This window comes from Hyposmocoma kahamanoa, unplaced genomic scaffold (genome assembly GCF_003589595.1).
Source record: "Hyposmocoma kahamanoa isolate Upper Pololo Valley unplaced genomic scaffold, ASM358959v1 64, whole genome shotgun sequence".
Taxonomy (NCBI): domain Eukaryota; kingdom Metazoa; phylum Arthropoda; class Insecta; order Lepidoptera; family Cosmopterigidae; genus Hyposmocoma; species Hyposmocoma kahamanoa.
In genome coordinates, this window is record NW_020653852.1 from 589,200 (window position 1) to 605,811 (window position 16,612).

General features: G+C 36.4%; 2 protein-coding genes across 2 annotated transcripts; one reads left to right on the top strand and one right to left on the bottom strand.

Moving 5' to 3' along the window:
* Positions 1–2,300: 2,300 nt before the first annotated feature.
* Positions 2,301–5,667, bottom strand: LOC113231139 (acetylcholinesterase-like). Its single transcript, XM_026465328.1, has 3 exons — positions 5,390–5,667; positions 3,908–5,178; positions 2,301–2,656 (listed from the first exon to the last, which is right to left on the bottom strand). The coding sequence occupies exons 1-3, from the start codon at positions 5,570–5,572 to the stop codon at positions 2,488–2,490; spliced, it is 1,623 nt and encodes a 540-aa protein (XP_026321113.1). The 5' UTR covers positions 5,573–5,667; the 3' UTR covers positions 2,301–2,487.
* A 1,271-nt stretch (positions 5,668–6,938) lies between these two features.
* LOC113231163 (cholinesterase 1-like) lies at positions 6,939–9,540 on the top strand. The gene is made up of 3 exons (XM_026465364.1): positions 6,939–7,244; positions 7,602–8,887; positions 9,029–9,540. The coding sequence occupies exons 1-3, from the start codon at positions 7,053–7,055 to the stop codon at positions 9,219–9,221; spliced, it is 1,671 nt and encodes a 556-aa protein (XP_026321149.1). The 5' UTR covers positions 6,939–7,052; the 3' UTR covers positions 9,222–9,540.
* Positions 9,541–16,612: the final 7,072 nt, after the last annotated feature.

Here is a 16,612-nt window from a genome sequence, read left to right on the forward strand (position 1 = left end):
GGGATATATTGTGAGATACGTAAATTGAATGATATTTAAGGTATTATTGTTTTCATTTTATGGTAATTTCCTATTTTTTCAATGTTGACTTGAAACTCAAGAAGTTAATTACCTAGTGTTTTAAACAATTATAATAGTCCACACAGTCAGCCGGGGCGAGGGTGCTCTGCGACCACCACTCACGCCGAGAAACCATTTCAAGATGCATTTCCAGACAGACTATATTATTGGAATACGAGAGATCAAATATATTGTAAGTAGTCAACGACTGAAGTATGTGCTTATGAAACAATGACGTAGAGTAGTTGATAGTTATCTGCTTTTACTTTTATTTAAATACATTTTAGATCGTTTTGTTTAGTTGTATTTTTTTCCCACCGAAATCATATTTATGGATTACTAAACATGTACACACGACAGCACATGAAGCTACACATTGACGTATCTTGTTCCATTGCAATGGAGGCGATTTTCGAACAAAAATGTGTAGTCTGATGTGCCGTTGTCCGTACATCAACGCTTACATTACTATATCCCTTGAAGTGTTACTAGAAAAGAATTATTGTCTTATTCTGCGTAGAACATAATGTCTGATAAATAACCCTGATAAGATTATCTAATTGATAAGCAATTACGGCAATGCAGGTTTTTATTATTTGTACCTTAGGTATGTGTTGTATTGTTCTTAATTTTTTGGGAAATTTCCGTTGTGTTTTGATAATTATCATTTTTACTCAGGTGTATGTATATGTTCGACAATTTTTAGTGTAGGTATTCTTAACCATTACCAAATTATCCTTGTGAAAAAGTTTGTCCAGGGAAATACTGCCACCACACCAATTTCTGTAATGTAATGTGCATTTTATTAGCATTACCGCGTTCCAGTTTTAAAGGATATGGATGCTGGTGAAACTACGCATATAGGACTTGTCAACTTCAAGGGTCAGGTCTTTGCGATTTAATAAAGTTCCGAGTGGCACTGCATCTGCTAAGGGTAGGTGTGTTGCTTACCATAAGGTGCATGGCTTTTTCGTCCGTTCAAAGTCCGTCCAAATTCAATTACATAATTTGGATTTTGATTAAAACATTTTAAAATTGATTTCGACAAATGCACTAATAGATTGGTATCATATTAACATTGCACAGAGTTACTAGAATTTAAATAATCATACCCGTATGTATTTTTTTCGATAAGGTCGTGGACATAGTCCTAGATAAAATAGATCGAAAAATATATTGAACATTTTTAGATTACAAACTCATTGTTGAACAGTGCCAAATATTTAATCTAAAATAACAGTTATGAACTGTAGTAAAAAGCACATACACCACATACTTTAGTCACCTAAACAAATATTATTCTAAAAACTAGAGACTTATGTAGTTTATTTCGCAGAAATATCGAAGGCCGCCTTGCGCTTTGCAGCCCCAAGTTCAAACGGGCGATGTGAGGTCGCCTTTTATCAGTATGAGTGGGCCAAGGCCTTTTATACATGAACGTCTCAATACGACCTTCACCTCTATCAGAAAATTATTTGCAAACATGTTGTAAATACATGTAAAACCCTTAAGCTAACTTTATGTATGTCATATTAAAAAATAATGAAACGTGTGTTTTATGTTTAATAAGTCCTATAAAGTGTGCACGTGTGCGGTTCCTTGTTCCGCGTTGTTGCTTCTTAACACACCCAAATTTAACCCACGGAGGATTTTAATATCCGAACATTCTTTACTTTGAGTCCACGTAATGGTTGTTACATTTATTGCAACCGATGAACAAAAGAAGATTCAGATAAGATTATCTAAATTCTAGGAGCTGTATCAGATACTAATTAATAATGAATCCGGCTTTACTCGTTTGGGACCCGTTTTCTGTAGCAAAAAATTATAATTGTTGCGGCAAAGTCAATTCAATGTTAATCAGACATCTAAAGAAACTTGGATCATTTATCTGTTCAAACAAAAATAAACTGTATCACACAATATTTTATAAAAGCCAGTCTTTTAACCATACAATGAAAACAAATTTCAAGAACACACACTCACAACACATTGTCAATGGAGTATTTGCACTTTTGTTTAATATTTACACGTTACATTTAGAGTGATTTCGAAATAAATTAAATGCCGCGGTGCACCGGCGCCGACGCGGACTGCGACCGCCGACAGCCGGGATAACCATGCCGCTGCGCACAAGCTCCTTTCACAATTCCAGTCAAGGTCGATGAAGGCTGCAACACTAATTCTAGTCCGTTCTCCGATTAATAAAGATACTAGGATCCTATATATAAATATAGATAAAATAATAATTTTATTTTACTAAGCCAGGATTTTTTTATTTAGACGGTTTAGTGTTTGCAATAATTCTGCGCTAATGCAAAGAATGAACGGTTGATTTAAGTTGACATAAATTAACGTTTTTATTTCTTAGGAACGAATTTTCTATCATATACTTATTTATTACCTAGGACATTAGGGTATCTGAATTCATACCCGTCTATACTTCATGTATGTATTGTTCCAGTAAAACATGGCTGCGTCCTCCCACAGCGGTGCTGTTGTTAGTTGTTCATCGATGACGAGTACTCGAGGATTTGTCTTACTTGTGGGTTGCCATTGCAGTGGGAGATCAGTTGTTTGTTCTGGTGTGGGGTTGCTGAAAATAAAAAACAAACTATACTCAAATAATCTTTGTTTCATAAGTAAGCAAATTACACTTAAAAATTGTCACATTTATTAAACTTGTCACATTTATGAAACTCTAGGGGTTGCTGTTTGTAAATAAACATTTGTACTCATTTATCATTTAATAATTTCAAATTTCATGGATCAAGATAACCTGCAAGAGTTCAATGAGTTACTGCTATGGATTTTTGTCATCCTGGTAAGGAGAACTTGTAACCTTTAGTGTAAATTTAAATTTTTATTGAATTGATATTCAATTATTTTTTGGGAAATGACTCCACTAGTTTGTTATAATTATTAAGATAAAGATCGAACATTCAGAAAAAATTCCTTCGATCCGGCCGGATTCGAACCGACGTCTTCTAGCTTACCGTGCCAGACGCTATGCCAATTAAGCAACTTTAGTGTAATTTTTTTTTCACTGTAGTTAACTCGTTAAACCTCGTAAATGACATATTTTGAACATTAACCGGAATCTTACTATACAAGCGAATACATTGCCCTTTAAACGAAGAGAACTATCAAGAATAGTCTGTTAATGTTTATTTCTCGTAATAATGTCATGCTTGCATTGACTTACAAATAAATGGACGACGGGTCTAATACAAAAACCACGAAAAAAATGTCCCAAGTCAACCTATTCGAAATTTAAATTGTAATGTCATCGCAGTATCGCGCTGTCAGTAGAACAAATGAAGACTAAAGCGGAGTGTCGCGCTCTGTATACGATTTTAGCGCCTTACAAGTGCGGACACTTTTTAGCGCGGACCCGACGTCCATATAATTGTAAGTCAATGCATGCTTGTCACTATTTTTCATAAAAAATGTTAGTATATTCTTCTTATTATAAATTTTCATAAATGTGAAGTGATAATTCTAAGGTATACCATAGTATGTTAATTCCTCTAAACTTCCCTTTCAAACAAACTGGGACCCAGATTTTAAATTGACCTAAACGCACACTTTTGCAGGACAAAGATTCTATTAATATCGGTAGATTACCCTAAAGCAAAATGTCGTACATCATTAAACTGTAAAATGGCTAGCTAGCATATCGTAATTGTGTGTGTTTTTTATTTTACGTTGTTACATTTGTTTGATTAGTTACGTAACTATCGCATTAGCATGATAACTTTTTCCAGTCACATTCAGACTATTGTTGCTGTACTAAGAGGTCTGCAGCGCTGTGATTTATGTACTGATCTCAAGTCATGAAACTTACCCGGTTTTTGCAAAATTCGTCCACATCGATGTCATCTTATTGATCATTTTAGTTTCTAGTAGTGCGGTTGGTAAAGGTATCGCAGGCATGAATAAGTAGAAAAGTTCATCGGCGTGTGATGCGCCAGAAATATGGTGGAATCCCGCAAAGAATTTTGCAACATTCAGAAGACCGCTGTATGAGAATTTGTATGTGTATATTGCGTGTTTGTTAGTATTCAGCAAGAGTTCTGTCGTTGATATCACAGGATATGTTATTCCCAAGTCTCCCTCAAAACGTGCTAATTTGATTGTTATGTTGTTTTCGTTGTTCCTAATATAAGTTTCATTTAACTTTGCAGCTGTCTCCCGGGCTTCTAGTTCTGTTGGAAAAACTAAATCTCTAGGCAGGGCGGTATAAAGGTCTATTTCAGAAATCGTTGTATCATTTTCTTTACCAATAAACATGAGGCCTTCTTCGTTGTTAAAGCCAATGATCACTGGTAGTTTGGTGTATTCACCTCTGGATAACAAATTGTAAGGCGTGTCGTCAATGAGTCGTTTTATTCCTGGTAGTTCTTTTTCCAAGCAAGGCACGAATATATTTTCTGATAAAACTATGTCACCTTGTTTTCTCTGCACACGCGTTGCCATTAGGTCATGAACAGTTGTATTAATAAACAGGCTATAGATTTCTTTTGGGTTTTCCGTTTCATAGCCCAATTGTTGTGCGAGAAGGCTAGCTGCTTTTAGTGGTTCAAATTGGAATGCCCACGGTGCAATAGCAGATCCACTCTGCATGATAGCGCGGTTAAAGAGCCCTTTAGACAGTGGTGACAAAAGATGGTAAATGATTGAAGCGGAACCGGCACTTTCTCCAAAGATAGTAATATTGTCAGGGTCACCGCCAAATGCTCTAATATTTTTCTTGATCCATTTCAGAGCTTCTAGTTGATCTTTTAATCCTGCGTTTCCTGGAGCCTCTTCAATACCTAAACATAGGAAGCCTAGAATTTCTACTCTGTAGTTCAAAGTTACTAGTATAACGCCTTTTTTTACCAAGTAATTCGGTCCGTAAAGAAAAGGTGCCCCAGAGCCATCTCTAAAACCACCGCCGTGGATAAAAACCATAACTGGGAACAAAGAATCAATTTTGTTTTCTAATGGAGTGTATACGTTTAGAACGAGACAATCTTCCTCGCCAACGACCATTCCAAGCAGCCTTTGGGTGCATCGAATGTGCTCGTGGTGTGCGTCGAACACACCGGGCCATTGTGGGTTTGGTTCTGCTGCCTGAAATGAGATAAAAATCTGTTGTTATTTCTAAAATTATTATACCTACTTATTATGGACTTTGTTTATTGAAATGTATTTTGTCAGTTAGAGCTCAATACACTTTGAATCTGAAATGTAAGACTACTTTATTGTAAAATTTTAATACGTCAAGTCAATCAATCGGGAAAGTACGTAGTAAGTACCATTAAATATGCAGTTGAGCCCCTACCTGAAACCGTTTTTTGACGGTAGCATAAGGAATGCCGAGATAGCGCACATGCGAGCCGTCGCGTGAGATGAACCCGCGCAATGTGCCGCCACTCACGCGCAGCTGCGGCGTCGGCTGCTCAATTAGCACCGCCGCCCACAGTGACCACAGCACCACCCATTTAACACCACATGGACATATCATCCTGTAATTAACATGGCGTAAAGACTGTGCACTCCCGAGACGGTCACATCTGAATTTAGCAAAAAAATGGAACACAAGTTAGTCGGCCGGCGACTAGGGAAACACTGGTCGCGCGAGGGAGGGGCACCGGTGCATACAACGTCATAAAAATGCAGTCAGAAACTGCATTCTTGCAATTGCTTCAAAAATTCTTCACCTTTCGTGTTTACGACGCATGGACACTGGACATAAGGTTTACATTCAACAAAAAGTAAGAACTGAAATGTTTTTGTGGTTCATAGGTAACTCTCTTGATGTATTCAAGTATTGAGGTCAGCCCTCATTGATCAATATTGATTAGCTTTAACCGACATTTAATTACAATCAATTGAATTAGGACATCGACGGCGATGCAATGTAATTGATTTTGGCCTCATCAGTTGCCAGCTAGCGTTCAGGATTATTTACTATGCTTATATACGAGAAGTAGTCGTAATTGAATTAAACATTCAAAGTGCGTGTTTATGCAAGAAGGTGCTGATGATTATACTTCAATAAATCGTGGTTACTTGATGTTTAAGTGTTTAGAAAATTCCTTCAGCTTCTGCTTATATCAGAGAAATTTGCTTTCTGAAGGACCATTACAGTTAAAAATTGTAATTAGTTTAGTTGTCTATTATTCGCTTACTTTTCGTACTATACGCGACGAGTAGATAAATGATATCCCGTTTAATTATTGCTTTGCTACGCTTCACGGGAGTAAAAGAGACGACAAGGATGAATCTGACCTAACAATAACCTTAGTATTTAGACTTCCGTAAGAAAAAACACATATAAGGAAAAAAATACTCGGCATAATTATTAGTGGGAAAAATAATGTGACGTGGGCCGCACGCGTCTTTGAGCGTTTATTTTATCGGATCTCTGTCATAACGTCATTTTATTATCTATTACAATGATATAAATTGGTTTTAAATCGCTTCGATACAAAAATTGGATTTTGATATCCTGGATTTATACGACCTTGTTAGTCCACAAGATCGATAATAGCAAGGCCGACATCCAAGTTTTGCATGTCATTGAGAGCGGTATGATTTTTCCTCAAATGTACAAGTTTGATACTAGGTTTTGATGAGGTAAAGAGAACAATGGTACAAAATTAGTAAATTCTTAGTTACGATGTGAATAAGTCTGTGACGGACGTAAAATTGTAATATTGTGGATAAGATAAATTAGTGGTTTGTGCGAATTTCGTACCGCATTAGTAACTCGTACTGCATGTAATAATAATGTGTTTAGATAATAAAATTTCAATGTATCGCTAGGCGATAAGTAGTTCTGTAGCAGTTATTGTTGTAGAAACACGGATCAATATGCGGTGGCGAATTTCTTATTAAATCAATGGTTGAAAATCCTTAGAAAACAAAATCTGTTAATAAGATCATTGTGAAGCTGAAATAAGTATTGATGATGGCAGAGGCAAAATGAAATAAAAACAGGGATGACGAAAATACAGACTAAAAGTAGTTGGAAGTGGGTGATATTGTGGTCGTTATGGGCGGCGCGACTGGTACGACAGCCGACGCTGCCGGTGCTCGTAAGCAATGGACTCATCCGTGGCTCTATCGCCAACGACGGCTCTCACAAAGAGTACCTTGGTATACCTTATGCCACTTTTGAACACAGGTTTCAGGTAAGTGATTTAACTTTGCCTAATTATGTATTTATGAATTGTGATACAGGGCCTATCAAAGTGAACACAGTCGAATGACGTAATGCAAATAATTTATCATTACAATTTAGACAAAAAGCGAGCCAAACCAAGTCATAACCAGTTTATTTTTACTGACGTACATGGTTCACAAGTATATTGTGGGGTTAGACTCGTATAATATAACTTCCACGGTATTATTACGTTATGAAATAGACTATGTGGTAGATTTTGATGATAATTTTATTGTAAGAAAATTTTTATTTACAAAATATTCTAACTAAATGAGTTGTTTTGTTTAAATCTTGGGCCATCATGAATATTTTATTACTTTTGCAGGCGCCAGGTCCGGAACCGAAGTGGAATGAAACATTCGAAGCTGTAAACGAAAACATAAGATGTCACCAGAAAATTGTTAGCACGATTGTCATTGGCCAGGTTGATTGCCAAGTGCTGAACGTATACACCCCTCTGAACACTTCTCCCGACGATAAATTGCCAGTCATGTTTTTCATCCACGGAGGAGGATACTACCAAGGTTCCGGCTCGAAGTTTTTGTACGGGCCCGAATTCTTAGCATCAAAAGGTGTTATCCTAGTGACAATAAACTACAGGCTCAACATACAAGGCTTCTTGTGTCTAGGGATTAAAGAAGCCCCAGGAAATGCGGCTATGAAAGATCAAGTGGCTGCACTCAAATGGGTCCAAAGAAACATAAAAGCTTTCGGTGGAGACCCAGAAAACGTTACTATATTTGGCGAAAGTGCTGGGGGAGCATCTGTTTCTTTTCATGTTATTTCCCCTATGTCTAAAGGATTATTCAGTAAGGCCATAATACAGAGTGGATCTTCCTTATCTCCTTGGGGTCTGCAATATCGACCTGTGTACATGGCAAGTTTGCTCGCAAGAGCATTGGGTCATCATAAAGTTAGCGAACCTTATGACATTTATAATACTTTCATGAACAAATCAGAAGCAGAGCTTGTTATAGCTAGAGTGCCAAGAAAAGAAGGAAATTTAATACTCTCAGAGGTATTATACGTGCCTTGTGTGGAGCGGAAAATAGATGGCGTTGAACCATTTTTAACTGCATTACCTTATGATATATTAGGACAAGGAGATTTTAACAAAATCCCTTTGATGATTGGTGTGAATGGTGAAGAAGGATACCTTTTTGCTGCTCTTGAAAATGATACAGTTATACCAAAGATAAGCTTCGAGAAATCGCTACCGAAAGATTTGATCATACCTTCCACGGAAGAAGCAAAAGCAATTGCAGAGAAGTTGAATAACATCTACATGGGTGAAGATGAGATTTCACAAGAGTCACTACTAAAATTATCGAAATATCATGGGGACGTTTATTTTAATAATCCGTCATTTATAGAGACTGAATTAATCTTACGAAATACGGATAAACCTGTATATAATTACTTGTTTAACTACGACGGTTGGAGGAATATACCAAAATTTACTTTAGGAAAACCGTTTGCATTTGCCCCTGGAGCCACGCATGCCGATGAACTGTTCTACTTGTTTAGTCTTTGTTTGATACCACCGAAACTCTTCGAAGACCAAATGATTGAAAGAATAACTACTTTGTGGACAAATTTTGCTAAGTATGGGTAAGTGGAACAGAGCCTTATTTTACCATAAATCATTATTAATTATACGCGATTTTATAATAAAACCGTGGTGAAATTTTCTTACATTGTGCAACATGTTTAGGCTACTTCATCTCTTATAATTCCAAAATTTATTTTCAGGAATCCAACTCCAGGAAAGTCAAGTGAATTACTGCCAATCAAATGGACACCCACACAGCAGCCGAATCCTCATATGTTGGTCCTCGACACAGATATTTCCCTACGACCTTTATGGCACACAGATTCTGTCAAATACCTGAGGGAACTTTACACTAAGTATCGTCGAACACAGCATAGGGACTTTAGAGATTAGAATTTGAGTTAGTAGTTATTATGAACAGATGTCTCGCTTGTTTGATTTATAGTCGATATCCAAGGTTATATTGCGGATTCTAATGGACTGAATGTGGTGAAGGTTGTGTCTATTTTTACAAAGCGTTGTGATATAATATATCTATTGGTGAATTTGCCAGTTTGAAATAAACGTTGTTACATAGAGATATTTCAAGCTTTATTGCAATGTTAGATGAATCACCTTACAAATAATCTCAGTAAAGAGTATTAAAAAAATCGACCTCAAAAGCCATTGATCCCCAAGTTTGCCACCCTTAGCGGTGGAATATTTTCTTGAAATTTAAATGGAACCCCTACTGAGGTGCCCTCTTTCCAACAAAAATAGAATCACCAAAATTGGTCCACAAATGCAACAAAACATAAAACATACGTGCAAAAAAACATTATAACTGCCTCCGAGGCCGAACGGTTACCATGCCGGACTGCCACGCAGAGGTCCCAGGTTCGATTCCCGGGCCGGGAGAAATATTTGTATGGCCTACATTTATTTCTCTCGTGAGTTTGGGCGAAATTTGTGGTTGTCTATGTGTGTGTCCATGGCACCCGCGACACAGGGTTTCCCTAGTGCGGGGCTATGTTGAGTGTGAGCGTTATTATGTGAGCGTTATTACAAAAAAACATTCCGAATTGAGAACCTCCTCCTTTTTTTGAAATCGGTTAAAAAGCCTTTGATTAGACTTACCTGCTCGTTTTTTAATCATAGGCTGATTGTGATTGAAATAACGGTTATATAAATTGCCTCTGTGGCCGTACGGTTCTAGTTGGCGAAATATGATTTGCACCGATTCTTGTTGTCTTATCTTTTTGTATCTTATCCTCGTCTAGCCTCATCTTTAGAATACAATATGCCATCTGTATAGTGCAAAGAACTAATTTAAACACTTTTACGCATTGGCACTTAATTCTAAACTTGATAATCTTTATGCGGAACTAACTTTGTAGAATTAGTAAGAAAAGAGTCGGCAGTCGGTATTTTACTGGTACGAAATACTTACTGGTTTAAAAAACGGCCTGAATAGTAAAGAAATAATTCAAAACTAGAATTCGTAAAAGCATGTAGCGCATCCATGACTCATAAGAAGGATCAATATCATTGATCCAAATATGCTTCGAGTAGAAGAAGTGTTAATGGTTTTATTACTGTAGTGTAATATAACGAATAAGCCGTTCCAAGAGATAACATTCATCGGTGCAAATAATATTTATTCAACTATACCATGCTGGTCTGCCACAAAGAGGTCCCGAGTTCGATTCCCCGGCTGGGGGAAATATTTTTATGGCATACATTTATTTCTATGTGTTCTATGTGTTTGTCCATGGCACCCGCGATACAGGGTTTCCTTAGTGTGGGGCTTTGATTGTGTACTTTATTTATTTATTTTATTACTTTTATGCCGTTTTGTGTGGTATTTGAATGATTATGAATAAAAACTTGCTGTATTTTTGCACTAACAAAATCGCCTATAAAAATCGTAAAGGTATTTAATTGTAGTCAATAAAACTAGTACAAAAAACCTTGATACGTACAAAACTTAAGTAATATTAATTTTTTAAATTGAACTGATATTTAATTATTTTTTGTGAAAATACTCCACTACTTTGTTGTAATTGTTAAGATTACGATTAGTATTAATATTACGAACACTTAAAAAATCATTCGATCCGGTCGGATTCGAACCGTCGACGTCTCCTAGCAAACCGTGCCAGAGGTATGCCAACTAAGCCAACGGAACGAATCAGCGGACTTCACAAAGCGCTTGTTGTCGGATCTTTGTATTAGGTTTTTCAACGACTCTAAAGTACGAGGCGATACAAGCAAGAATAAGAGACAACTCAGGCGCACAATTACGTAGGACTATTGCTGTTATTTCATCTGGCCCACTTAGCTTTATTCACGTCTAGATTCCGCAGAGTTCTGAGTACCTATTTTAGTCGTCTGTGAAATGGTGCGAAATTGCACTGAGGTGTATTGGTGGTAGGTTTCCCGTGGTATCCAGGCGCAAATTCTTATCAAAGAGTAAAGTGAAAAGGTTCTCTTTCTTCACCGCAGTATGGGCCAGTGAGCCGTCCGGCTTGAGCAGAGCTGATAGGGAAGGTAGTCTTGACCACTTTATCAGAAAGATTAGAAAGAGGCAAGCTTTTCGTTCATGCGGCTGGCATGGTCAATCTTGGTCCCGCTTATTAAGCTTTTATATTAATGGCAACTCCCGAATACGAAACACGGAAAAACCGCTTGGCGACTCGATGGTGGTAACTAGGCCCGGCTGAAACCTACTACCAATAAAGTCGTTACCCGTTTAGCACCATCCAAAGGTCACCTGAAGGATCTCGGGGGTAAACCTAGGGATGCGAGCAACATCAACCCCCAAAATCAATATGGACACATACGTAGATATACATTAAGTAAATGAATAGAACGCATTCAATAAAATACCAAGAATTATTTGGAACTCATATTGACAAACGCTATTTTAGTTTGAGAAATAAAACAAGCTGTTTTAAGGAATCCGGTTAAATAAAATTTGAGCCAGCCGAACAGCGCAAACAAGCAACAAAATTGACAAAATTCTTGGGAGATAATGAAAATATACTCTGCAAGACCCGGAATTGATAATGATGTCCTGTGAGAAGGAGGTGTAGAATTGTTTTATGAACCACAACAGATGGAAGATTTTTGCGAAATTGATATCACGAAAGTCATTTATCGGCGATCCCGGCGGCGACGTGTTTTACTTGTTTAAAACATTTATGGTGTCATCGCTTTTGTGTGTACTATGATAGATCGGATGACAACGTTGAGGACTAATTTTGTTAAGTACGGTTGGTTGCAGGTTCCAGAATTCATTAGCTCCATGAGCAACGAAAAATTGCTTGAAATCTCCTAAGTTTCTTCTGTATTCTACTACCTAATAATATTTCAGAAACACGAGCCCGAAAGACAATCATTGAGGTATTACGGGATCTGCACATACATTAAGAGGGAGCAGAAGAAAAATTATAATCTTCGATTTGATTTTAGAGGGGAAATCCACTTTAAAGTTAAAAATAAAATATTGTACGAGTAACTACACGTACACGATATATTCAAGCACAGACGTTAATCAGAAACATAAAACAATAAAGTTTCCTTGATAGATAAAAGTCACGAAATAACCTCTAATTTTCACATTTTTTCGATTTATTCTCGAAATGCTACGGGTTATGTGGTTAAAGGATATTTATTTATCTTAAGAATATAAATTCACTTACAGAGAAAATTTAAGATCTCACTTCAAAACTTAATAGTAAAGCACACTAAAATCTATACAACCATCACCATTCACTGCGTATTACGAAAAATAATGTAGGTAGACAAAAACTAAAATCATACGTTTTGAGTTGAATTAATCTGCAATTAGTTCCGATGAAGGTAGATTTGTTATTAGGACAAAAATTAGATAATTAAAGATATTTACGCATGATCGACTACTGTTGTTACGGATTTTTTTAATCCCTTTAGTTTTAGAGTTATTCCGCTACAACGAATTTGGCACTTACGACATTTTTAATGCGCAAAAGACAACATCTCCTGTCGCATGTCACGGGAACTTCAAGCATATATTTGTTTTACAAATTAGTCACTATCGCTCCGTTGAAACGAGAGGACGTTAACAAAATTTGCGGCTGAGCTGTTTAATCGTCATCGCAAATTATCAATATTGATGACTAATTGTCGAAGGTAAGTTTGTGAATTACCTACCTATGTTTAACGGTAAAATAAAAAATATTATTTTCATGTGCATAAGCGCACTTAGAACTTACGATTTTTTGATTTCATCAGTAACAGGATTGAAAATTCACCGGTATGAGAGTGAATGTCGTGCAGATGATTTTAGTTCTTATCATGTGCTAAATAACATTTGAATAAGTTTATTCCCGCTATCGCGGGCCACATGATTGATATGACTATACCATTTACATGTTTTACATTACATATTATAAACATATAATATTTGTAGAAATGACGGTATGATTTTCATCTAATTGATTGTTAGGTTACCTCTGCAAAACACACACACAAAATCCAGAAAGGACTTAGTACAGACAGAGAATAAATAGTTGATATCGTTGTTATTTTTTTTATTACGAGGACTGATTTTGATATTGAACAAAATAATTACACGTAATGGTAGGTATTTTACATTAGAGCAAAAGAAATTTAAATTAAATAAATAAAATTTTAAATTTAAAGAGATTTAACACATTCACAACACAATTATTGTATTGGTTTTTGTCTTTGACACGACAAAAAGAAGATTACAGCAATCTGTTTATTTTCGTGTTTATTCTATTTGCCAAACAAATACGAGTATAATAGGTATCGCACTTTATGAAATTTCATTACAGACACACATTTTGTGTGGAACAGAAAAAAACTGTGGAGTCGCCAATAGAACTAATAAATTTACAACCGGTTCCAGTACAGTAAGTAAGTACAGAGTGATAAAAAAACCACTGACCATTTTAAAGGAGCACACTGCATAATGGAAATAAAAAATACATGTTCGGTTACAATTATTAATACAAAGATGGAACACTCAAAAAAAATTCCTTCGATCCGGCCGGATTCGAATCGACGTCTTCTAGCTTACCGTGCCAGACGCTATACCAACTAAGCTACGGAACGAACCAGCGGATCTCATGAATTTTTCTATGTGCTTGCGACGTGTCTTTGTATTTGGTTTTTTCAACGACTTTTTAGTCGTAGCGCCATGTATGGAGTAATTTCACAAAAAATAATTGAATATCAATTCAATAAAAATTTAAAAAATATGTTCGGTTTTTTTTTCAAATATCTAACACATCAATAACTTATGACGTCTCAAAGCTTTATATCTTAAATTTTCGTAAATTTCGTGGAAAATTTCTAGAAATTCACAGTTCCCAGAATATATCAGAAATAAAGCATAAATCATACTGTCATTTTTACAAATATTATATATTTATAATATGTAATGTAAAACATGTAAATGGTATCGTCATAGCAATCGAGTGGCCCGCGAAAGCGGGAATAAACTAATTTAAATGTTATTCTGCACATAATGAGAACTAAAATCGTCTGCACGACCTTCTCTCTTATACCGGTGAATTTTCAATCCTATTCCTGATGACATCAAAATTCGTAAGTTCCAAGTGCGCTTATGCACATGAAAATAATATTTTTTATTTTACCGTTCAACATAGGTAGATAATTCACAAACTTACCTTCGACAATTGGCCATCACTTTAATGTTGAACTTTTTTCTCGTTTCTTCAGTCGTTTGAACGAATTTAGTTTGTTTCTCATATTGATAATTTACGCTGACGATTAAACAGCTCAGCCGCAAATTTTGTTAACATCCTCTCGTCTCAACGGAGCGCTAATGACTAATACGCCAGTATATACACACTTATCTATGGACTAATTTGTGAAACAAATATATGCTCGAAGTTCCCGTGACAAGCGACAGGAGATGTTGCCTTGTGCGCATTAAAAATGTCGTAAGTGCCAAATTCGTTTTAGCGGAATAACTCTAGAACTAAAGGGATTAAAAAAATCCGTAACGACAGTAGTCGAGTATGCATAAATATCATTAATTATCTCATTTATGTCCTAATAACCCGTAGCATTTCGAGAATAAATCGAGAAAATGTGAAAATTAGAGGTTATTTCGTGACTTTTATCTATCAAGGAAACTTTATTGTTTTATGTTTCTGATTAACGTCTATGCTTGAATATATCGTGTAAGTCTAGTTATTCGAACAATATTTTATTTTTAACCTTAAAGTGGATTTACCCCTCTAAAATCAAATCGAAGATTAGGAATTTTTCCTCTGCTCCCTCTTATGTTGTAACGGGTAGACGTTGAGCTTAATCCGTAGTAAGTACACATAAATATAGTATCCACTCTAGTTATCTAGCTAATAAACAACACACTATACAACGATAAACGGGCAGCTTGACAAAAAGTGTCGTTAAAAACACGTATTTTGTGTAACAAGTGGGAAATCTCCAGCATTTTTAAAGTAATCGGCTTACGGAGCTTCTTATTAAGCGCAGGCGAACGACGACGGCGGCGGGTGAAAGAGTGGATTGCGCACCTACCAACAACTCTAATCTGGGGCATCTTTTGGACGATAAATGGTTTCCATAACCTTTCTAGCGATAATATGGTTGGGAATCGGCGATGACATTACTGCAGATTTCTTTCATATCTTCACCAACTTGATTCTATAAGAAAAGTAAATTAGAATCTATACTGGTTCTATCCTTCGGTAGAGTTAGCTGATGGCACTGGTTTCAACATCAGATGCGAAGTTAATCGTGTTTCGTAATAAAGATTAAACACATTGTTTTCCGCGGGGCATCGTAAAAATCTGTGAAATGCGTCGAAAAATCCGCAAAACGCCGTAAATCCAGCCGAAATACCCATAATCCGCGCCGCAGAGTAGTATTTACCATAATCCGGTGTTATCGGGCGAGCGCACACACACATATTTTGCGGCGGCAAACTACCCTCTAACGGGCGGAAGTGAAGTGTGCAGCGCAAGTACGGTCACTAATGACCGGTGAAAATATGATTACAGATGAACTGCCAGTTGCACCCTTCCTCTCCCCGCCCCGCATTTGTCTCGCCCTAACAGTAAACCCTTTTAATTGGCCTTTAAATTTAACGCAGTCCCCAGCGTACAGCGGTTTTAAGAACCACGCTAAAATAGCCTCCTCATACATTTCTTGTTATATTTATTCATCAAAAGGTAAAAGGGGCACGAATTGTGTTTACCCATGTCTGAATATAATAATGATAGAAAAGGCCTCTTTCAATTCAAGTGAAACAATGACGGGCCTGGCTTCCTATCTATCCCTTTACCCTTCGCCTTGGGCGAGGCAGGAAATGAAGTATTCTGACAAACTGAAACTTGATACTTTGAATAGGTACTACGACGGATAAGATGTTCGATCATGCGGATTATGGGAAATTGAACTGAGGGGTTTAAAAGGTAGATTATAAAAATATTAATTGTTTTGGACAAGGGTCTCACGAAAGATATTCAATTAGGTACTAGATCATGGTTCAGTTAAGAATTATGAATGAATGAAATGGAATAATTATTCAAAAACCTCTTTACGTAAAATGCTATATATAGCTCAGGATTTGGTAATCGTATGACACAAATTTATTTAAAACCTAGAGCAATTATAGCTTTAGCTTTCAATAACTTGGACTTACGAGTGTTAACATAATTACAATCTAATTACGAACATAGCGATGTTGAAACGAGGCTTTTGTAAGTAAGTACGTAAGACAATAGATAAAAGCAATTATTCGC

Bases quoted from the DNA above. Each gene is read 5' to 3' on its own strand.
- LOC113231163 (XM_026465364.1), top strand. From the start codon at position 7,053: ATGACGAAAATACAGACTAAAAGTAGTTGGAAGTGGGTGATATTGTGG. The intron at 7,245-7,601 runs GTAAGTGATTTA...TTACTTTTGCAG, and splicing joins CTTTTGAACACAGGTTTCAG to GCGCCAGGTCCGGAACCGAA. The intron at 8,888-9,028 runs GTAAGTGGAACA...ATTTATTTTCAG, and splicing joins ACAAATTTTGCTAAGTATGG to GAATCCAACTCCAGGAAAGT.
- LOC113231139 (XM_026465328.1), bottom strand. From the start codon at position 5,572: ATGATATGTCCATGTGGTGTTAAATGGGTGGTGCTGTGGTCACTGTGG. The intron at 5,179-5,389 runs GTAGGGGCTCAA...ATCTCATTTCAG, and splicing joins CCGTCAAAAAACGGTTTCAG to GCAGCAGAACCAAACCCACA. The intron at 2,657-3,907 runs GTAAGTTTCATG...TTTTATTTTCAG, and splicing joins ACGAATTTTGCAAAAACCGG to CAACCCCACACCAGAACAAA.